Source organism: Poeciliopsis prolifica, unplaced genomic scaffold (genome assembly GCF_027474105.1).
Source record: "Poeciliopsis prolifica strain line A6 unplaced genomic scaffold, Auburn_PproV2 SCAFFOLD036, whole genome shotgun sequence".
Taxonomy (NCBI): domain Eukaryota; kingdom Metazoa; phylum Chordata; class Actinopteri; order Cyprinodontiformes; family Poeciliidae; genus Poeciliopsis; species Poeciliopsis prolifica.
The window spans coordinates 1,058,938-1,080,785 of NW_026562411.1; the positions used below are offsets into that span (position 1 = coordinate 1,058,938).

A 21,848-nucleotide genomic window follows, 5' to 3' on the forward strand; every position below is an offset into this window, starting at 1 on the left:
CTGTACAATACTTTATTGAATTATCTAATAAATTTACTCAAACATTTAAAAATATGCAATTTAAAACTTTTTATGCCTGAAGTCCTAAAGTATTATAAAAAACCAAAATATTTAGATGGGTCAAACTTGAACTTTAAACCATTTTAGGCAGACTCTCAAAATACAATATGAACCTTTAATTTGTGAATATTTAATAAGTGCAGCTTTACTGTTTTTACCTGTAGACTTGATTTGTTTCAAAATGTTTTCCATGTAAATCCTTGAATTTGTTCAAACTTTCCTAGATCAATCAACACCATGATAAAACATCATTATTGCTCTGATACAGTTACATGTTAAAGTTTAAAACCCACCATTTATTGTGTCAAAAATGAAATAAAATAAAAAGTTCCATAGTTAATGTAGCAGCTTCAGGGATTCAGGCGACATGTTGAATCATAAAACAGGATTTATTCTGGTGTGGACAACCTGTGAGATCTGTGAAAGAAACCATATGAGACCTCAATCTAGTACTTTATATCTGATGGTCAACAATTAATCACAGAAAATAATCTTATAAAATAGACAGATTAAATGCTGATGCCCAGGAGGGACTAAATAATCCCTGTTCTTCTCTCTCTTCTCCTCCATCGTTCCTCTTGAGTATTTCTTCTATTTATCTTCAGTTTTTACATTTTTCTCTCTTTCTGTGTGTGGAGTTAATCATTCGTCGTATCTAATTAAATTAATTACATTAAATATAAACAAATGTGTCTTCTACTGAGTTGTATGAAACTTAAATACAAACAAATTCAACTGATAATTAACTGATAATCAACTGATAATTAACTGATAATCAACTGATAATTAACGAGCAGGTGGAGCACAGGTCGGCTTGTGCAGATCACAGGAACATTAAATCCTGTTAAATTTAATAACGTTCATTTTAAGACTAAATATTGTCAGTTTTTAGATTCTGAATCGGGGAAAATGTTGAACTCGCCCTTTAATCAAGACTCAAACCGGAAGTTGTGAGTCAGAAGCCAACTTCAGCGCCGGCTTCATGGTGTCACCTTGAATTGTGTCCTGAATGACTGAGTCTGAATGAGGCTGTTCTCCTTGAGGCTCGGTGTCGGTTCGTATCGGAAGCTCGAGGCTCGGTTCGGGTAGGTCCATGTACCGGGTTTAAGATGGGAGTGGTCCTGCGGAACTTGCAGAAGGTGGTCCCTCTGCGCCGCGCCAGGCTGCGCAGGGACGTGGACACGCTGAGACACATCCTGGGCATCCAGAAGTTCGACCTGGGCATCATCTGCGTGGACAACCGCAGGATGCAGCAGCTCAACAACCTGTACAGGAAGAAAAACGCGCCGACGGACGTCCTGTCCTTCCCGTTTTACGAGGTGACCGACTCGTTAGATCTGAATATTAAATCTACTGTCTGATCCGGAGGTAACTTTATTATATGTGACACAACCAGATTTTGTTCGGGTTTGTGTTTATTATGAAACTTTAAGCTAACTTCCAAAACAAAGGCCGCGGTTGCCATGGTGATTCCCGCATTTTGTGGCGCACAGGAATGAAGGAGTTAAAACATTTAAAAGCTGCTGAACCTTCTGGAAGTTTCTGTTTTATTCCGGATATGGAAACTTAAATTAATGGGTTGAAAGAAAAAAAGACAAATGAGACGCTGAAGAGACAGAAGTCTTTATGGAAGCCCATGACTGCCAAGAAATAGAAAAGCATCTACAAGTTATCACCTTTAGCTTTGGAGACTGTTTTAAAGTGACGGTTGTGATACTAGAGCAACAGTCCTGAGAGAAATGATGGACATTTTCTGTCCAGTTCCATGTAGAGTCCCGAAGCGTTCAGCTCAAGTCATGTCCCTCTCTCTCTCTGTCCCTGTCTGTCCCTCTCTCTCTGTCCCTGTCTCTCTGTCCCTCCAGGACCTGCGGCCCGGGAAGCTGCCCTGCCCGCTGCACAGAGACGAGCTGAACCTGGGAGACGTTTTCCTGGGAGTCGAGTTTGTGATGAATCAGTGCCAAAAAGAATCGCTGGACCTTCATGGAGCTCTGACTGTGAGTTACCAGAGCTCTATGGATTCATGTGATCATATTCACTGCTGAAACAGATCAGAGCAAATTTACACCATAAACTGAGAAAATAATTTTCCATATTTACAAGAGAAAAACTCTTGAGTTTTCTGACGAAAATGTTTGGAGATCATAAAGTCGGAGACTGAGGTGGTGAATCTGAGACCAGCGTCTGGATGTTTTCTGAACCGGAAGCCGTCCATCGGGCTTTTCTCCTGGATCAGAACGTTTCTCGGGTTCAGAGTTCAGCAGCTTCCTCCTCACAGTCTCAGGTGTTTTCTGGTTCCGACCCAAAGTGAGTCTGGACCTGGAAGATCTCGCTCTGCTGCAGGAAAAGAGCCTGAATCGACAGCAACACCAGGAAACATCCAGATGCTGGAGGAGTTTGCACATATTTCTATTTTAGTAAATTTACTTTTTTTCTTTATTTCTGACGTCATAAATAATTTGACATTTAAGCTTTTAATGTTTTTTTCCTGCACATTTACATTCATGTAATGAATCTAGAAATGTTGTGCCCAATTTCCCTTCGTCTCTGATCCTCCGTTGGTTTGCATGTCAGTCACGCTCTGCTGTCCCGCAGGCGGTCACCGCTCACGGCATCTGCCACCTGCTGGGCTACCGGCATGAGACGGAGGAGGAATGGGCCGAGGTGAGTCAGCAGCTTGACCCACAGCACCAGGCTTCACCAGCCGGCAGCCATTTTGTTGTTTCCAGCCTTATGATGGCTATAATCACTCCAGATCAGAACAGACGGTTCTGTTCAGATCAGTCAAACTTTGATGCATATCATTTTTATTCAATTCAAAAATACTTTATTCCAAAGAGAAGTTAAATATTGTCATAACTGATCGTCACAAAGTGGCTGTGAATGATGATGCAGGAAGGATCTCCAGTAGCAGTCAGTATTGCAACTAATGAAGAGGCCTCTGACTGAAGCCTGGCACTAACAGCTAGCTGGACGAGACCAGAGATGCTGGAGTAGGGGATAATAATATTCCCTTCAAAACGTCCAAAATGTTTGTTTCTCATATTGTGCATGGATGGGGCTGACGGTTGTTGATGCCGTTTGTTGCAGATGCTGCAGAGGGAGCGATACATCCTGAGCGAATACAACAGACTGACCGGCCGCCATCTTGAGCCGCTCATGAAGGCGTTCAGCCCAGAAACGTGACGCCGCGATCAGCGCCGCGCTAAATGTTTTGCACGAATTCGACCGCTGAAGTTCTCTGTGAAAACAGCGACTGCTGGACGGACATTTACAGCAGAACAAAAACTCAAACCGTTATTTACAAAAGAACTAATCCAGTTTGTGTTTTGACTATAATTTTATTAAAATCTGCTTTCAGGAAGAATCAGTCGAGTATGAAGGGTAGAAAAAGCTTCTCACTCTCACTGCATAAATACATTTCAGCCTCTTGACGCCTGCAGGTTTCACTCAGACGGCTGGACGTCCAGCTGGACGTCCGGCTGGACGTCCCCTCTGCCCAAACGGAGAATATTAAAAGAAATCATCTGATGCGGGTAAATTATGATGACTTGCTTCATTTTACAGTGGATTATAAACTATAAACAAGGATTTTCCTCTAGATCGAGTCGATAAATACCGAAGAAACGGGAAGTTTCCTGTGGGCCGCGACGCTGCCAGCACCAGAACCATCTGCTAGCTTTATACAAACGAAGGTCCAAACACCCAGAAACCAATAAAGCTCAAACAGCAGAAAGGTTTCTCAGGAGGCACAAAACCCAATAATGCCGGGTCCACTCAGAAGCTCAGTAACTAACAGACAGAACCGAACACAAAGCAGCACAAAAGCAACGGAAAGCATCCGACCCAGCAGAACCGAGCCAGAACCTACGTATTGCACCAAACGGACCCGCTAAACACAGCAAGCCTCTAGCTCTGCCACAGATTTACTCCAACATAGAATTTCTTTATTTAGTAGAGAACTAAAGGATCTGCAAACAGAACCAGAACCAGCAGCGTCTGCTGAAACCAGGACGACAAAAACAAAAAACAAAATGGCCTCAGACATGGAGGCAAAGTTCCATCCGCTGAACGTTTGAGTCGTAACGCTTCCCCGTCTGAGCAGAGGAGCAAACGGAGGAGACGGCGCCACCTAGCAGGGAGCGGCAGGATCCTCAGAGCGGCTGCAGGACGTTCCTTCCTGCTTCAGAGGCGCTGCTGGTTCCGGACCGCTCATCTCCGACAGCTGCTCGAAAACATCCTGAAACAGACGGACGGATGGGTCAGCGGATGGGTCAGCGGATCAGCCCGGCTCGCGCCGGATCAGCCCGGCTCGCGCCGGATCAGCCCGGCTCGCGCGGGAACAGCCGCGGGTTTTGGGTCAGTCACTTCAAATAAAATGTATTTAATAGTTTAGCTCCTGAAATCAGGCCTCGGTCTCTGAGGCGGAGCTGCGTCTTGAGGGCGGGGCTAAGACCACTCAGGCGTTTTGCACAGTTGAATGGTTGCCCTGGAGATGAACGGCAACTCCAGTATGTTTTAGAGGGAATGACATCATAATGCTAAACCGAGAGTTGATTTTAGGGCACTAGCCCTTTAATCTGGAAGCATTTAACTGTCTAGTTAAAACAAGGAACCTCATCATCGCGTCCCGAGGAAACAGATCATTAATACGATAAGCGTGTTCCTCCGCCACATTACGACTTCTGAAAAAGGATCGACTGGCTGTCGCTCAGACTCACTGACCCACCTGTGCATGTAGAAGAAGATGTATCCGCTGCGGTCGCGGTCCCGCTGCACAGCGGCCTCCTGCGTGCGCGACACGTCAAGGTCGTTGTAGGTCAGCCACGACTGTTTCTTCATGTCGTAGACGTCGCTGATGTAATGTCCTGGATGAGATCAGAACCCGGCTTTAATAGGGGAACGGCGGTGGAAACAGGAAGGAGGAGGAAGAGGAGCGCACCAGAGGAAGAGCTGCTCCCGATGTGGCTGACGACGCTGATGAGTCGGTAGGAGTTGGCCAGATCTCCGGCCTGCGGATGGAGATCAAGCGCTCAGCATTTCAGATTTCAGGCAGATGTCTGGGGGCAGCCGGACGGCCGTTACCTCGGCGTTCCTCTTCAGGGTCTCCGCCTCGGCTTCGGTGTACTCCATGTCCAAGACGTCTTCGTTCCCGGAGTCGTCGTCCGAACACAGCAGCTCCGGCAGCGAGTTGTTGAACTCTGTAGGGGAGACAGAAACGCTCCAGTTCCCTCTGGGCGCAGCGGAGACGGGCGGAGAGAAGCTCTGCCTACCTTGGAGGCTGAGCTCCGTGGCTCTCTTCAGGTCGTCGTCTTCCCTCATCTCCTGGGCTTCCTGCAGGAGAACGGCCGGGTTCAGAACCGGGCAGAACCGGAGTGAAGCTGACCGCCCCACATTCTAACAAAACTCATGTGAATCAACTGGGCTGCTTGGCAGCAAATGTTTCAGTTTGTGCTGCTTCTGCTTTCTTAATATTTATTTACTGGCAGCAGCACAAAGGAAAAGTTTTGCTGCACAAGCGTTTTGTGCCGTTGAGGTCCAGCTGCAGTCAGGCGGCGGTTCTGGTCTCACGTGTTCCTGCAGACTCTGGGCCAGCGCCTGCTGCAGCTCCTGCTCCTCCCGCTCCTGGTCCAGGTTGTACTGCTGGACCCAGTCCAGCTCGCCCGGCTGCTGCGCGCCCTCCGGCGTCTGGTTCTCCTTGTTCTCATCCATGGTCAGATCCAGGGAGTCCAGAACGTCTGAACGGCACCAGAACATGTGGAGACAAACCCAAACGTGAGTGTGAAGTTGTGCTGTTCTGGGCCGAACAGAACTCTGGTTTCACCGTCAGGCTGACGTGGCTCTTTAAAGGGGCAGTTTGATGTTTTCCAGCCTCATGTTGTCATTTTACAGCAAACAGCCAACAACTGAGTTCAGATCCACCAGCTGTTTGCTAATTGCTGCTGGCTAGTCTGAAGGAGCTGAGTGGGGGAGGAGCTGTGCCTCGAAGGCGGGGCTAGGTCCTCCCAAGCGTTTTGCCGAGTTGAATGGTTGCGTGGAGATTAAAACATTTCTCAAACATACATTAAAGAATCAAAGCTCCTCTCCAGTGTAAGAGAATAACAGAAAGATCAGAGCGTGGATTTCACTGCCCCTTTAAAGCAGAACCTGCTGCATTAAAGCTAGCGCCACCTGCAGGCTGCTTGCTGTCTGTTTCCAGCAGCTCCGTGTGATAAGCCATGTCGTGAACGTCTGAGTCTCCGAAGCCGGTGTCAGGGCTGCTGGTCGGCTCGTCCTCCAGCGGCGCCGCTGCAGGAAGCCCGGCTTCCTGTCGGCTCATCTCCAGCACGGCGGCTAACATCTCGTCGTCGTTTATGCCACTGAATTCTGTCGAATCCATCGCCGCCGCCGCCGGCTTCTGAAAACACATCAAACTTCAAAACGACACGACCAGAAGAGGGCGAGACGGCGAGGCGCCGAGCTGGACCCGACCTCCTCTGGACGGTCGTCCTCCTCAGGCAGGCAGACGCTGAGGCGCCGCCTGCGGCTCACGTTCACCTTCCTGGTGGGTTCGTCTTCGTAGTCTGAGTCCAGCAGGGCGGCGCTGCAGCTGGAGGATTTCCCTCCAACTCTCCTACGCAAAAATCAGAGAAACCTTTAAAACTCATCACTTCCTGTTGCAGCAGAAACCAAAATCAATCACACATGAAGGAAAACTTTCCAAACACTTATTGATATATTTTGAATGATTATGGCTCACAGAGAATAGAAACTCTAAATTCAGAGCAACAGAAAACTGGAATATTCAGAAATTGTTCTAGTATCGTAGCAGAAAGTTGAGTGGAAGGACAAAAAGAATAACTGCAGAATCAATTCAAGACTGAGGCAGAATATCTGAGTCCGCTCCAACTGGACTTCAGTCATCTTCACTGGGCCGAGGAGAACCAGAACTGGGCCGAGGAGAACCAGAACTGGACCGAGGAGAACCAGAACTGGGCCGAGGAGAACCAGAACTGGGCCGAGGAGAACCAGAACTGGGCCGAGGAGAACCAGAACTGGGCCGAGGGGAACCAGAACTGGGCCGAGGGGAACCAGAACTGGACCGAGGAGAACCAGAACTGGGCCGAGGGGAACCAGAACTGGACCGAGGAGAACCAGAACTGGGCCGAGGGGAACCAGAACTGGGCCGAGGAGAACCAGAACTGGGCTGGTGCTCAGAGGTCCAAAGTTTAAGGATGAAAGTAAAAATCAAGGCACCAGATTCTGAAACAGAACCAGAACCTGCAGGTTCTGCTCTGTAGAGCCACTTTGTTCTATTAGCTTGATGAATTATTAAATCAGTTTTAACGCTTTGAAATCCTGCCAGCCTGGACCTCTGGTTCTGGTTCTGGTGAAACTCACCTCTGAGGAGTAGTGGAGGAGTTGATGGCCTGTGACGGTTTCAGGGTTCTGGACCTTCAGGAAGGAACAGAAACATGATCAGCTGGTGAAACAGGAAGTGGAGGTGAGGCGGCGTGCGGCGGGCCGTACGTGGCGGGTTGGGGGGTCCAGTTCAGGCTGACGGGGGGCCGGGTGCCGTCGGTGCAGTGGGACAGCAGCGTCAGGTACCGCGGGATCAGAACCTGCTGGCCCAGCTTGCTGTTCAGGGACAGCTGGGCGTTGAAGCTGTACCTCTTCAGGTGGAGGATGAGGACTCTGAGAGGAAGACACGGGTCAGCCGGTTCTATTCAGCCCCTTCTCTGGGCCGGGTCAGACAGCGATAAGTACCGCTGGATAGCGCCGGGACGTTAGCCGCTAACTGTAGCAGCCGCCTTTACCACATTACCGTTACCGTGGCAACCGACTGACAACAAGTCGACAGAAGAAACTACGTTAAAGTGAAAACATTTCCCACAAAGACCAGAACTCCGCCTGTTAGATTCATGTTTTCAGGCTAGATGTTTGTGCTGTGATCAATAAGTGATCGTCTCAACACTTATTGGTTGATTAGCTCATTTAAACTGATGATCTGGATCTTTTTACTGTTACACATTCAGCCTTGTTGTCTAGTTTTTGTAGTGCTGACAGTTAATGGTGAAACATGACAGTCAACGCAGAGCAACATGTGCAGTCAGTCACATGAGGCCCGGCCCAGTAATACACGGCGCCGGTTCTGTGGTACCTGGGCAGTTTGCTGAACTTGTGAGTAACCGTTGCAGATTTCCCGCTGCACTTTTCACACGAATATTCAATCTCCTCCATCTGGAAACAAACAGCAGCCAGCAGACGTTAGCTTGGGTCAACGCTAACATGATAGCTAGCATCTTTAGCTGTAGAGATGAGGAAGAGGAGGAGGACTGACCCTGAAGAAGAGGTCCAGGGAGTCCTGGATGGAGCGCAGCGGCAGCGTTTTCTTCCTGCGCGGCAGGTCGATGGAAAGGTCGTTGAACTGTTCGCGTTTGTTCACCACCTCACCACAGCTGCAACACCAGCAACAAGCATCACAGCCTCAGAACCGGCAGGAGGAAGAGGAGCAGGAAGAGGAAGAGGTCTCACCATTTGCAGGTGATGGTGTGCTGCACCTCGAACTCCATGTTGACGGCCACGGGACAGGTGTAGATGCGGGAGGTGTCGGCCTCGTCGCCGGGCGTCGCCTCCGCAGGGCCGTCACACGTCACCAAGGAGGAAGAGGAAGCGGCCGTGTCGATCGCCAGGCTTTTGCTCATCTTCTCGACGTCGTCCTTCAGCTGATCCAAACACTGACTCAGGAACTCGTGAGCGTCCTGACCGACAGGGACAGGTTCAGGTCACGGTTGCTCTGGTTGAATCGTTTGGACAATTATTCCACAATCATGGCAACAAGGTATTAGTTTTAAAACTGAGAGCAGCTGATTAACATTTCCAAACCCTCAAATTATCCCTGACAGTCCATTAAACCGGGTTTGACTGGTTCCGTTTCTCTCTGCTCTGAGTCCAACCAGCCTGTTCCCCTCCTGGCCTGTGGGGGCGCTGCACCGACAACCACTGAGGGAAACGACACTAAAACCTCTGAAGACACTGAGAGCAACTTCCTGCTTCACCAACAAAAACAAAGCAGCATTTGATTTTGTTTTCCTTCTAGTCTTTGGCTAAAGACCACAAGCCATTTCTCCTGCTAGCGCTATGCTAGCACGTTAGCTTCAGCTACATTTACCCAGAATGCCCCGCACTCGAGTCCGCTCAGCCAGGCTGAATCCAGAGTTCACACTTCCCCAAACAAACCAGACTAAATCAGAGTCTTTGAAGAGGAGCAGCAAAAGCAAATGAGGTGGATTAGCCGAGCTAGCTAACAGTTGATGTCATGTAGAACATGTCAGTGTGGAGTTTCGTCTCTGTCATGACATCGTAACAGCACGATATCCATGCAGCAGTCATGAGACATACAACAACAATCTTCAGTCGGAGGATTCTTCAGATTTGCTGCAACACTGGCTGCTACTGGAGATCGCTCCACAACTACTCATTTAATCAAGGACTTTTCAATTGAACTGACCCAGGATTCGTGGTTCGGAGGCAACTTCAGGTTCAACTTATGAAGCTCCGCCTCTTAATCTCTGCAACTTTTGTTCGCATTAGAATAAAAACTAATTAAACTTCTAGAACTTCTGCTTCGCTTCCAGTGAGTCGTCTTGTTTCTGGACGTTCATGTTCACTTGTTGGTGAAAAATGTTTTTTTTACTTTCTAAAAATCAGATAAAACGGTTTAAACAGTCGGGATTGATGGGCAGGTGAGCCTGACCTCACCAGAAGACCTTTGGCTCTCGGTGAGGGTCTAGTTAAAGTCTGCAGGAACGTGTTAACGCCACAGAAAGGAAGCAGGAAGTCTTACGTTCTGCACGTTCCCAGAGAAGCGTTCAGCCGTGGAGGAGATGGCGTTCTTCACCTTCCTCAGCAGATCCTTCTTGGTTTCTGGACAGGCCACATCCTTCTTCACCATCAGGTGGGCGAAGCGCCTGCAGACGGATGCATGGGGTCAGAGGTCAGGTCAAAGCTTCAGTGAAGCGGCGGCGGCATGCGGCGGCGGCATGCGGGCGGCGGCAGGCCTCACCTGAGCAAGGCGTTGACAGGAACCTTCTTCCAGGTGATGCTCTGCTTCAGCATGTCGTTGGAGAACGAGGGGAGGCTGAACAGCGACTGCAGGATGGCGTTCATGTAGCAGGTGTTTCCCAGGTTGGAGAACCTGCAGAAAATCAGTTTTTTGATGTCGGGTCAGGCTGAAGCCCATCTGTGCTTCGGTTTGCTCCAGAACAGCAGGGGGCCTTACCCCTGCAGGGGCGGCTGCGGCTGCGCCAGGCTGGACGGTCTCTGCTTGTTCCAGCCGTAATCCAGAGACGGACGGACTTTCTTAAAGGGAGTGGAGTGGTTGGGCAGCATCAGGCTTCTCTTGGTGGTGGAGGTCTGAGCGGCGCCGGAGGCCCTGCCGACCGTCAATTAACGTCACGCTCTCTGCCAGCGGCTCGCCGAATCGTCTCACCTGAGAGGAACTCACCTGTCCAGGAACGAGTGGCTCTGGCCGTAGTCTTTGGTTCCGGATCGGCTGCCGTAGAACGAGGTCGGCTGAAGAGGGGCGGAGCCCAGCGGGGCTGCAGGCGGAGAGATGCAGGTAAACAGGAAGCAGAGGAGCAACAGCAGAACTTTAAACCAGCTGTTGGTTTAAAAAACGTTTTGTTGCTTATTTGAACAAACGCTGCGAGATTTATCAATATCCGCTGAAACAAAGGAAAAAGGTTTTTGAAAGAAAGTCAAAAGTTTTGTTGTTGCTCGTTTATTTGGAAAATAAAAAGTAGATTAATGTTTGATGTATCTTTAATATTGTATGATGTAACCCGAGGTTACAATCTGCAGAACCTGCCAGATGTTTTATTCTATTAATCTTCAGAATAATAATCAGAAGCTGCAGGCCTCATTTCCAGACGTCTGAAACACATTTGGAGTGTCATCAACGTGAAGCAATCATCGTCAACGTGAAGCAATCATCGTCAACGTGACGCCATCATCCTCAACGTGACTCAATCATCGTCAACGTGACTCAATCATCGTCAACGTGACTCAATCATCGTCAACGTGACTCAATCATCGTCAACTTGACGCCATCATCCTCAACTTGACTCAATCATCGTCAACGTGACTCAATCATCGTCAACGTGACTCAATCATCGTCAACGTGACTCAATCATCGTCAACGTGACTCAATCATCGTCAACTTGACGCCATCATCGTCAACGTGACTCAATCATCGTCAACTTGACGCCATCATCCTCAACTTGACTCAATCATCGTCAACGTGACTCAATCATCGTCAACGTGACTCAATCATCGTCAACGTGAAGCCATCATCGTCAACGTGAAGCCATCATCGTCAACGTGACGGTCCTCACAGCACTGCGGTTTAGACAGCAGGTGAGGCGTCGGGGGCGGAGTCTACCTGAGCTTCGGTTCTCCTCACTCTGCTTCAGTTTATCTTTGCAGCTCAGCAGAAACTTCCTGGACGGGTCCGAAGTGGCCTTGTTGTTGCTGAAATCAAAGTGTTTTTGTCACGTTGGTGCAACATCAACATGTCGACGCGTCAGCAGCCGCCGCCGCTCTCACCTGGAGGAGTCGTTCTCCTTGGGGTAATCCTCTGTCAGGTCGCTTTCAGAGTTCAGCAGCCTCTTCCTCTTCTCCCCCCTGAAACAAGCAGCAACAACAAGCTGCACCAAACTGACCTGAACACGGCTGCATTTACAAAGGGCGCCCCTCCCCCACCTGTTTTCAGAGAGTCCGCTGCGTGTCGGCGTGGAGGCCGCTCTGCTCGGGCTGCTCAGAGGTTTCCGCGGGGTGGAGTCGTCCCGGCCGTCGGCGCTCTGCCGCCTCGGCGTCGTCTGAGTGTTTGAGTGAAATGTTCAGCCTTCGTCTCTCTGACTGAGCTCAGTGCTCAGGTAAACACCGATGCTCACCTGTCTGTCCCCAGACGGGCTGTTCTCGTTCTTCATGGGCCGGTTACCGAGAACGCCGAAGTTGGCACTGCCATGGGACGATTTCAAGACTGAGGGATGACAGGAAGCACAGCTGCTCACATTACAGAGCATTAAAAACAGATATTTCCATAATTTATTTATTTTTCCACCTTCTCAACATGCCTTGCTGGATTTTACTCTTAATAAAACAAGTTTATTTTAACTTCATCATCTTATCAAAACATTTTAATAAATTATTTGTTGAGAAAAAGTAATATTTAACTATAGCAGGAGCATAAAACTGGTTGAACAATAATAAATGGAGAAACTCTGCCACCTGCTGGTAGAAACTGCACCTGCAGGGACCATAAACATTGTTTACAACTAAAAACAAACATTTTTAGCTGTAAACAATCCAAGAATTGCATTAACTTTGTGATCAAACTTCAGCTTAATGTTTCAGGCAGCGAGTTCATCATTTCTCCACCCGGCTCCATCAGACCCGCAGCTTCTCTGTATCACCCTCTACCTTACGCTCCACACAGGCCATCTTTCCCTCCACGCCTCACTCTGCATCATTCTAAAGTGAGCTCTCTTTCATTTCATCCCTGCAGTTAATGGTTTCTAGCCACCATAATCTCATTCCAGACGCCAGGATCTCGAGACCCTTTCCATCCTCCTGAAGGATCAAGATCTGTCGCTTTATTTCTTTGACAATAAAACCAGTTCCTTAAATGAACTCTGTTGATTTTGCATGGGGGTCAGAAGGTTAAATCCAAACATATCACTCCCCAGAGGCTGAAGCACAACTAAAAGAACAAATATGTAATTTTAACATTTTCTGCCATCATTCTGAGTTCAACGTAAAACATTCTGATTTTCCAGATCTGACTGGATGAGCGGCGCAGTAATTACCCGGTTTCCCTTGTTTCAGCTTCTCCAGGTACTCCTTGGTCCTCTGAACCAGCTGGGCGGGCATTTTATCCAGAGTGATGACGCTGTTGTCCTTCAGGGTCAGCATGATCCGGTTCTGGTTCTGGGTACAGCTCTTCACGTTCTGATTCAGCTGCAGGCAGCAAAATACATTCACTTCAGTCAAATTCATCCTGTTTCCACTCTCTGCATCACATCACCATAAAAAACATGCAAAATTAATGAAAATGGATCAAAACAAATTCAATAATAAACACACAAAAATACATTTAAAATATAAAAAAAAGTAATTACATATACAAGTAAAAAATATTTGAAAATATAAAAATCTAACAATTAAAGACAGAAATAAATAACTGAATAAATAAAAATAAAGCAAGTGAACAAACATTTTATTGATTAAGAAAAAATATAAAAGAAAAATATTTCTAGTAAAAACATAACTAAAAAGTAAAGTATATAAATTTGAATGAATTATTTCTAAGAGTCAATGTAAATAAAATGAAGCCTGTGGTTGGGCCGCAGATGGACCCGGTCCGTCTACCTGGAAGGTCCTGGTTGCTCCACCGCTGTTGTACCTCAAGCTCAGGTTGACTTTGTTGTCCTTCTCCAGGATCTCAAACGTTCCCTCTTTCCACTTGGTGGTGCCCAGGTCCATGCTGTTGAATCGGATCTTCACTGTTCCACCACTGGAGAGTTTGGGCACTGCCATGGCTCACTGTCCCGATGGCGCACCGCCAGAAGATTCCTGAAGCAGAGGAAGTTTGTGTTAGCATGCAGATGAAGTTATGAACAGCAGTCATCGTTTGCAACATGGTGAAAATCAAAGAATGTCGTTTGTGATGCCTGGATGCTGCGCTGGACGCAGGCCATGCCAGTCTGGAGGCTGATCTGCAGTCAGAGGCTCCTTAAGCTCTGATGCAGCAACACATTTGGATAACAGCATTTCATTTCCTTTGGGCTCAGGGAAGCGCTGGCGGTCCAATAACCCAGCGTTACAGTCAAGGTTCCGGCTGGAGCTCTCTGCTTTATTCAATGACAACAAAGTCCATGTCGACTGGAACCAATCCAAGAGGTTACGACCCAAAAATATTCTCCTGAGAGACCAAATCTCCCAAAAGATGAGGACATTCCTCCTGGTTCTGTTTGTCCATCATTAGTTTAGCCTGCGGTTCGCTTCAGCTAACACTGCCGACTCTCTGCCGCTGCGTTTGATGGCGTCGACTTGAATGATTCTAACAGAACAGAACACAGAGGTTCCGGTCCGGACGAGCGCCGGGAAGAACAGCGAAGCCCAGTGAAACGTCTGGGAGGCGGGCTCCGTCTTATTCTCCGTGGGCGCTGAATGGATGGGGGAGGCCGACATTAGCAGAGCTGCTAGCAGCAGCCGCTAGCTGAGTGGCTAATTACTGCTCGTAACTTGGTGATGGAAACAGAGTCACAGCGACATTAACTCGTCGGTTCTTTACCTGAAGACGGCGGAGCACGAGCCTTGGGAAGCGCAGAATGTGGTTCGGTGTTTGTGGGTTGTCCTCCGGGAACAGAAAGTTAGTTTCGCCGGCATTCAGCTGCTCTGCGGGGATCTCTTGTTGACAGTGAACGCGACGCTTCGCAGCAACGCGCGATGATGGCGGGAATGTGAACGTTTACAACGGAAAGGAGATGGTGATGGAACTTCCGACTCTCTTCCGGGATCCATGCCATTTCGCTTCATGTGGTTAGAGCGTCTTAATTTTTTTAATTAGTTTGAACATTTGTACATAATAACGTGGCATATAATAATAAACAGAGAAAAAACACGTCCGTTCGTAAAAGTTTCCAAGCTTTATTAAAGACGCGGAATACTGGTCCATGTAAATAAAAATATTTTTTTGTTTTAGTTTTATTATTCCTATTAATATTAGGAAAAAAGAGTTTACTAACAAAACAAGGCAACAGTGCAGGGCCAGCCCAAGGTCATATGGGAGCTTATGACATGCATATGTTTAATACTAACCCAGTTCAAGGAAATATTTTTTGATTTATCAAACTGCCCCCGTTTTGACGAGCAGCATAGAATGCCTTTATTGCTCTTACTACAAAATGTGGACTACTGCGCCTTCATCCACGTGCTATACCATTTAACTGTCACACATTTCCACCTGTATACAACTTATTTATTTACTACTGCAACTCCTCTTCCTTTCGACCTTTATACAATTCTGGTTTGGCCTCGTTGTCAACTGATGTCTTTAAAATAAGAGAGAAACGGTTCGCAGCAGTGAACCGGGGTTGCGCATAACTTTGTCAAAGAACCGGTATTTTGAGCCTGATCGGTCACGATCAACACATCCACAACACGAGAACGGGGCTATTCTGTCCTCTCGCGATATTTGTCACGTCCGCATCTCGTTAGCTTCCATTGCTGAACAAAAATAGAAAGATTGTATTTACTGAACGAGGAGCAGGCAGTTTAAAAGTGCATATCGTGTTTGAAATAGATACAAGTGAAAAGTTAATAGATTTATTGTTTAGCTGATACGCAGAGTTTCAGAGTAATAAGGGAAAACAGTGAGAGGTCCGGAGAATGCTGACGACGGGAGCGGTGAGTGTTTCACACCAGCGGGTTTTACTCGCTGTTTTGCTACAACAAACTAGCATCATTATAAACACTGGCTGGATCTATTTTACACATTAGGAAACAAGTCTCTGCTTGTTTTATGACTGATTTACTTCATCTGAAGGAATCATAGCTCCACATTTTATTTCTCATTTTAAAATAACAATTAATGCTTCAGTTATTCGGGTCTGTTTTAATTGAAATAGGCGATGATTAGCAGTAACCCGTTGTTCTAATCATGTAAAAGTTAATGTGTAGTTTCTGAAGGTTTTACTCATTTTCACTTAACTATTTTTGAACCAGTTTCAGAAAAAAAAAACCACAGAATCTAATTTAGTTGGTGTTCCAGCATCTTGTTCCAAAGACGATCTTTGTCAGGTTAGACTGAGGAAGAGGAGAAGAAGAAGAAGAAATGGACACTTGGTTAAAACTGCTTCTAATAGACCAAAATAAAGCAGCAAAGAGAAGGGTTTCTATAAATGGTTATCAAGCTGTGGTCCGTGTACCACTGTTGGTCCGTTTAGTTACAGAGTCATGAAAAGAAAACAAGCCAGTTTATTAATTAACCAACTGTAAAATGGGACTAAATAAGCAGAGATTGAAACCTTGGCAGCACTATGTCTGGAATAAAGTTCAGTTGATTGAGTTTAATAAGTAACTGTCATGGCTGACTAGTGCCTGATGGAGACTGAACATTACAGTGACAACAATCATAATGAAACCATCATTCCTAAAATGAAATATAGTGATTATCAGTAGATTAAAGGGTTGAGTTTGTTTTTGTTTAATGAGAAATAACTGGAAAAGACTAAAACTTCCATTTATTTTGGAGTTTTCTTTTGTTTTCAACAATTTTGTATTAATATTTTAGCTTTTGCTTACTCATAGTAAAGGTCAGTATTATGTAAAATCAACTTTTTTAAGCTTTACATCATATTATAGTGTTATTCCTTCTTCAAAAACATACCTGGAGTGTTGCCTTAATTCTTTAATGGATGTTTGAAAAATCATTTAATCTCCATGGCAACCACTCAGCTGTGCAAAAATCCTGTTTGGAATTAGCTCCGCCTTCCAAGTGAAGCTCCTCCCCCACTCAGCTCCTTCAGACTAGCCAGCAGCAATTAGCAAACTGCTGAGCCTACCATAGGAGCTGCTGCTCAGAGCAACGCTGTTATAAACATGAAAGGGTTAATAGAGCAGCCATGTTGGGATGACTTCCTGGAGGCGGAGCTTCAGAAACAGCAGAAGTTTTTACAGACTTCTTAATTTATTTTAAGTCATATTTGATATCTATAGCATTTTTGTAGCAACTGAATTTACATAGTGACTTGATAGTGCTGTGCGGCAGTATGGGCCTGGAAAACAGGAAATAATGCCACCCTTTTGAAGACATTTGCTAAATTTGCTGCCAAATTCAAGAGGATTGGAACAGGAGGGTGTGAGGTGAGGGCGATCCGGTAAATGTGTCTGTTTGGTTCCAGGCCGTGACCAACGTCACGGCGCTGGCCCAGGTGGACCGGGAGAAGATCTACCAGTGGATCAATGAGCTGTCCAGTCCGGAGACCAGGGAGAATGCTCTGCTGGAGCTGAGCAAGAAGCGGGAGTCGGTTCCGGACCTCGCCCCGATGCTCTGGCACTCCTTTGGCACCATCGCCGCGCTGCTGCAGGTCAGCGGCTCGGCCCGCTCCGGCCCGGTTCCGGTCCAGACTCTGGCTGATTTCTCTTTCTGGTTGCAGGAAATAGTGAACATCTACCCGTCCATCAACCCTCCCACCCTCACCGCTCACCAGTCCAACAGGGTGTGCAATGCGCTGGCGCTGCTGCAGTGCGTCGCCTCGCACCCTGAGACGCGGTAAAACCCAAACCTGCCGCCGGATTCAGTTTCTGCTCCTGCAGATAAACAGACATTCTGAAACGTTTTTAAAATTGGCTGGAAAAGAATCACATTTTTAGATGAAGTATTTCTGAAATTCAAAAGTCTAAACTTTTCCCACCATCAGGTCGGCGTTCCTGGCGGCTCACATTCCCCTCTTCCTGTATCCGTTCCTGCACACCGTCAGCAAAACGCGGCCCTTCGAGTACCTGCGCCTCACCAGCCTGGGGGTCATCGGTGCGTCTCTTCAGGAGCTCTGCTGGTTTACTTCCATGTTTTCCAGCAGATCATTAAATGTTTGTTTTTGTAGGAGCTTTGGTGAAAACAGACGAACAGGAAGTGATCAACTTCCTCCTGACGACTGAAATCATCCCGCTGTGTCTGCGCATCATGGAGTCAGGGAGCGAACTCTCCAAAACGGTGAAGTTTGTAAAACTTTGCAGTTTCCAAATCCTCAGAAATGAATTTGGAAACATTTTAGTCGGTCAGTTTATGAACCTGAGCTACTCGCTGCGTTTCCTGCAGCCCAGTTTTGGTTCCAGTAGAACCGAGTCAACTGGATCGTCAGCTCTAATGTCCAAGCCAATGCAAGAATGGTCGATGTTAGCCCATTTTTTTTTCCCAGCATCACAATCCTACTTTTTAATCGTTTTCATTATATTTTGTACCAAGAAAGATACCTGGCAGTTTTGGATGGGAACAAAAAGTTTGCGTTGTTGAGGCTGTATTGATGTTTACAACATTTTTATTTCTCTCAAGTAATTTCTGGTTATTTTTCTGTCTGGTTACTTTGTTTTGAAATGATGAAACATTTCAAGACAAAGATTGTTTGTGGATATTTTGTTCCAAATGGTGCTTCATGTTCCTGGATGTGGCGGAAAATCTTTCAGAAAGACCTTAAACTCATCAGATTTCAGTTTGTATTATTATGTAAAAACTGCAGCAGCAGAATCAGACGTTCTCCTGGGATCACTTTCCTCATTTCAGAATCTAAACTGACCTCTAAAAAGACTCAAATGTTCTTTCAGTTATCCCATAATTCCCGTTTTCCCGTCAGGTCGCGACCTTCATCCTGCAGAAGATCCTCCTGGACGACACCGGCTTGGCTTACATCTGCCAGACCTACGAGCGTTTCTCCCATGTGGCCATGATTCTGGTGGGTTTCTCTGCCGGGATTCGGCGCGGGTGTTGGCACCGCTGCGGCGTTCCCATCATGCTCTCTGTCTCCTCAGGGGAAGATGGTGCTGCAGCTCTCCAAGGAGCCGTCGGCCCGGCTGCTGAAGCACGTTGTCCGCTGCTACCTGCGCCTCTCGGATAACCTCAGGTAGACGGGAGAAAAACTCTGATCATTTAAGGTTGAGTTTACAGTGCAGTGGTGAGTTGGTACCACTAGAGGGCGCCGTTCTGACTCCAGGATACAGACGGTAACAGCCGTTTATTTTCTCATCTTGACGTTTTTGTTGCTGTTTGGAAACGAAAACGGCTAAATCCGATCCGCTCGTGTTTAGAGAATCAGATTTCAGGATTTATTTGGTGAAACTCAGCAGAGAATTTAGTTTCTATCTGAGTCTTTAAAGGCCTGGAAACATTGAATTTAATCCAGAGATTTTCCGTTTGAAACAAGGAAACAGATTATTGAAAAGTTTCTGTATTTTCAGATCATTTTGAGTAAAATTGTTTGTTTCTCCATCCATCCAGCAGCTGGAACTTTATTGTGAAGGGTTTTATATTGATGAGCTTTGCTAACAGTCGGAGTCTCCGGGTGACATGGAGGAATCCTGGTTTAGCTTGTGAGCCGAATCTTTCCGTTTCTCTCTGCTCCTCTAACATCGAGCGTCTTTAAAACCAGTTTCCTGCAGGGAACCCAGTTTGTTCTAAAGGTTCTGACCAGTATGGTTCTGTTCCTGGACATTTCCTCTGAACGCATCCCGGTTTGGATCCACGCTGGCTCAGCGACTTCAGAGCCGGAGGCTCAGCGCCCCCTAATGGCCAATAAATTATATGTACTGACCTGTTGTGCTGCATTGCTATCGCTGTCACATGACCCCCAGAAACCAACAGCCTCAAAATGAAAATAAACATCAGCCAGTTTTACGTCTGCTCCCGATGTCTGGACAAAATGGCCTCCATCTGCCGATGCCGACATCAGTGCAGATGAATTTCCCATCACCTGTTTGCAGAACATGATTAGTATCAGTCAGGAGCAGGATGCAGTAAAATGCATCAGACTTTTTCAAAACAAACAAAGAAGTTTGAAGAAACTGCCACACATTTCTCAGCATGTCTGCATTTCTACCGACTGAAGTTTGTCATTTTTAATATCGACTGGAGGTTCTGTCATCAGGTTCTGTCCTGTTTGCTCGGCGCATGTCCTGAAGTTTCTGCATCATCTGGACCCTCACTAGTTTCTTCCAATAAATACATTTGGCAGCAATATCACATATTAGTCAAAAGTTATAAACAAGCAAAAGTTTTCTGTTGTATTGTTTGTTTGTTTTTTTTAGTTTTGCAGCATCGTATGACACCTGAGGGAGACATTGTGTTGCTCTTCGTTTGAGAATCTGCCTGATTTTTAGCTCTTCTTCATCAAAAGTGGTTTTCCTTCATCCTGGTTTCGTGTGGGTTCCTCAGAGCCAGAGAGGCGCTGCGTCAGTGTCTGCCGGACCAGCTGAAAGACAGCACCTTCGCCCAGGTTCTGAAGGACGACACCACCACCAAGCGCTGGCTCGCTCAGCTCGTCAAGAACCTGCAGGAGGGCCAGGTGACGGACGCCCGCGGCATCCCGCTCGCCCCGCAGTGACGCCCCGACCGGCCGCCCGACAGGCCGCCCTGCTGCCGGCCGCCCTGGTGCTAGGACTGTCCTCGGCGCCGCTCACTGCAAACCGACCAGCGACCGACCGAGGGGTTTTTGTTTGGATTACGAACTCTTGAATTTCAGAAACTGTAGATTTTACTTTTACTGAGACATAATATTTTTTCTGAACTGTTTGACAGTAATGTTTAGGTGAAACATTTCACAGATTAAAGGAACAAACAGGAACTAAATCCTGTGAAGCTTTGCAAAAAATGAGAGAATGTGATGATCACCAATAACCTGAAGTTCATGATGACATCACTTCCCTTTGATGGTCTCCTGAGTTGCTGCTGATGCTTCCCTCAGCAACCCGTCGCCTCCTGCAGCACGCTCCTGCAGCACGCTCCTGCAGCACGCTCCTGCAGCACGCTCCTGCAGCACGCTCCTGCAGCACGCTCCTGCAGCGTCTGATGGGTGAACTGGGTTCTGTACCGTAGGCAGCAGCTTCTGTCCTGGCTGTACTCGTCCACTCATTTGTACAGAGATGATTTCTTGGCCTCTGCGTGTTTCTAAATAAACATTTTTTCAACATATTCAGGAAATTATGACTTAATATGTCAATGAAGCTAGTTAGATGCCAAGGGAAAAAAATGTTGACACATTCTTCTCATGCTAAGGATCCCATTAGAAATCCTTTGGTACCATCTAATGGAGTGTGAACTGCATCACATTCAATTTCGCCAATAAACTCCGTAAATCTTAACCTTGAGACTTACTAATGTCGCCTACATCAATGAAATTAGAAACGAAACCAAAATGATTCTAATTTTAGGTGTGAAGCTCTTTGGTGACTCCAGGCAGCGAAGGAATGGAAATGATTATTAACAAGCAATAAGTATAACTATAGAATAATAAATTACGTGAATGTAAGTATTATGCATCTTAATAAAAGACAAATATAAATATATTGTAAATACCCCAATAAAATGTTTTATTTATAGTCAAAGAAGAGAAGGCTAGTAAGTTACACAGTAAAACCATTTTTTAAATATTTAACAGACTAACAATAATAAACAGAATTTACTCAAAAATACATGTAGAAATTTCATTTGTAAAACTGATTTCATGTTGCAAAAACAGCCAGGAGCTCATGAGACAATAAAACAGCATAATGATAAAGAGTTATTCAAAACATTTAGTTTCTATTCTAAAGTCTAAATAAAAACTGAACTTGAGCAGAACTTCATTCCTTCAGTGCCTGATGTTGCTAATTAGCATCACAGTAAAATTCTCACTAATCTGCAGTGTTCAAGTTTTTAATCTTTCCATAAATGGCAAGAAAACAAGATTTATTTCTGTACTTTCAGTGTCATTTATGGAAATTTAATGCAGTGGCTTAAAAAAATAAAAAAAAAAACAGGTCAAATTTAAATGTGTTGTCAGATTGTAAAAGAAGTTTTGTCTTTGGTTTTGGGGAAGGTAATGAGAGACACAGTGGAAAGTCTGGAGCCTTAATGAGGCTCGTTTCCTGCTCCATCCATTAACCCCACAGACCGGGGCGGATGGACCGGGACGGATGGACCGGGGCGGATGGACCGGGACGGATGGACCGGGACGGATGGACCGGGACAGATGGACCGGAAGCATCACAGAGGAAAA

At 46.4% G+C, this 21,848-nt stretch overlaps 3 protein-coding genes across 3 annotated transcripts; 2 read left to right on the forward strand and 1 right to left on the reverse strand.

Annotated features, from left to right (window-relative positions):
* The first annotated feature begins 823 nt into the window (after positions 1-823).
* LOC129374483 (endoribonuclease YbeY-like) lies at positions 824-3,601 on the forward strand. Its single transcript, XM_055052931.1, has 4 exons — positions 824-1,379; positions 1,923-2,054; positions 2,653-2,721; positions 3,148-3,601. The coding sequence occupies exons 1-4, from the start codon at positions 1,170-1,172 to the stop codon at positions 3,241-3,243; spliced, it is 507 nt and encodes a 168-aa protein (XP_054908906.1). The 5' UTR covers positions 824-1,169; the 3' UTR covers positions 3,244-3,601.
* Positions 3,602-4,189: 588 nt separating this feature from the next.
* LOC129374410 (ubiquitin carboxyl-terminal hydrolase 37-like) lies at positions 4,190-14,499 on the reverse strand. Its single transcript, XM_055052815.1, has 24 exons — positions 14,393-14,499; positions 13,468-13,671; positions 12,906-13,056; positions 11,991-12,079; positions 11,800-11,915; positions 11,644-11,721; positions 11,480-11,568; positions 10,544-10,637; positions 10,319-10,471; positions 10,103-10,234; positions 9,884-10,007; positions 8,572-8,798; positions 8,378-8,495; positions 8,198-8,277; positions 7,567-7,731; positions 7,438-7,491; positions 6,529-6,670; positions 6,229-6,454; positions 5,629-5,795; positions 5,331-5,391; positions 5,143-5,258; positions 5,000-5,069; positions 4,738-4,925; positions 4,190-4,297 (listed from the first exon to the last, which is right to left on the reverse strand). Exons 2-24 carry the CDS (start codon positions 13,633-13,635, stop codon positions 4,190-4,192), a joined length of 2,916 nt encoding a protein of 971 aa, XP_054908790.1. The 5' UTR covers positions 13,636-13,671; positions 14,393-14,499.
* An 804-nt stretch (positions 14,500-15,303) lies between these two features.
* Positions 15,304-20,782, forward strand: LOC129374516 (CCR4-NOT transcription complex subunit 9). The gene is made up of 8 exons (XM_055052973.1): positions 15,304-15,507; positions 17,004-17,189; positions 17,259-17,374; positions 17,523-17,632; positions 17,706-17,815; positions 18,453-18,551; positions 18,628-18,719; positions 20,027-20,782. Exons 1-8 carry the CDS (start codon positions 15,490-15,492, stop codon positions 20,193-20,195), a joined length of 900 nt encoding a protein of 299 aa, XP_054908948.1. The 5' UTR covers positions 15,304-15,489; the 3' UTR covers positions 20,196-20,782.
* The last annotated feature ends 1,066 nt before the right edge of the window (positions 20,783-21,848 follow it).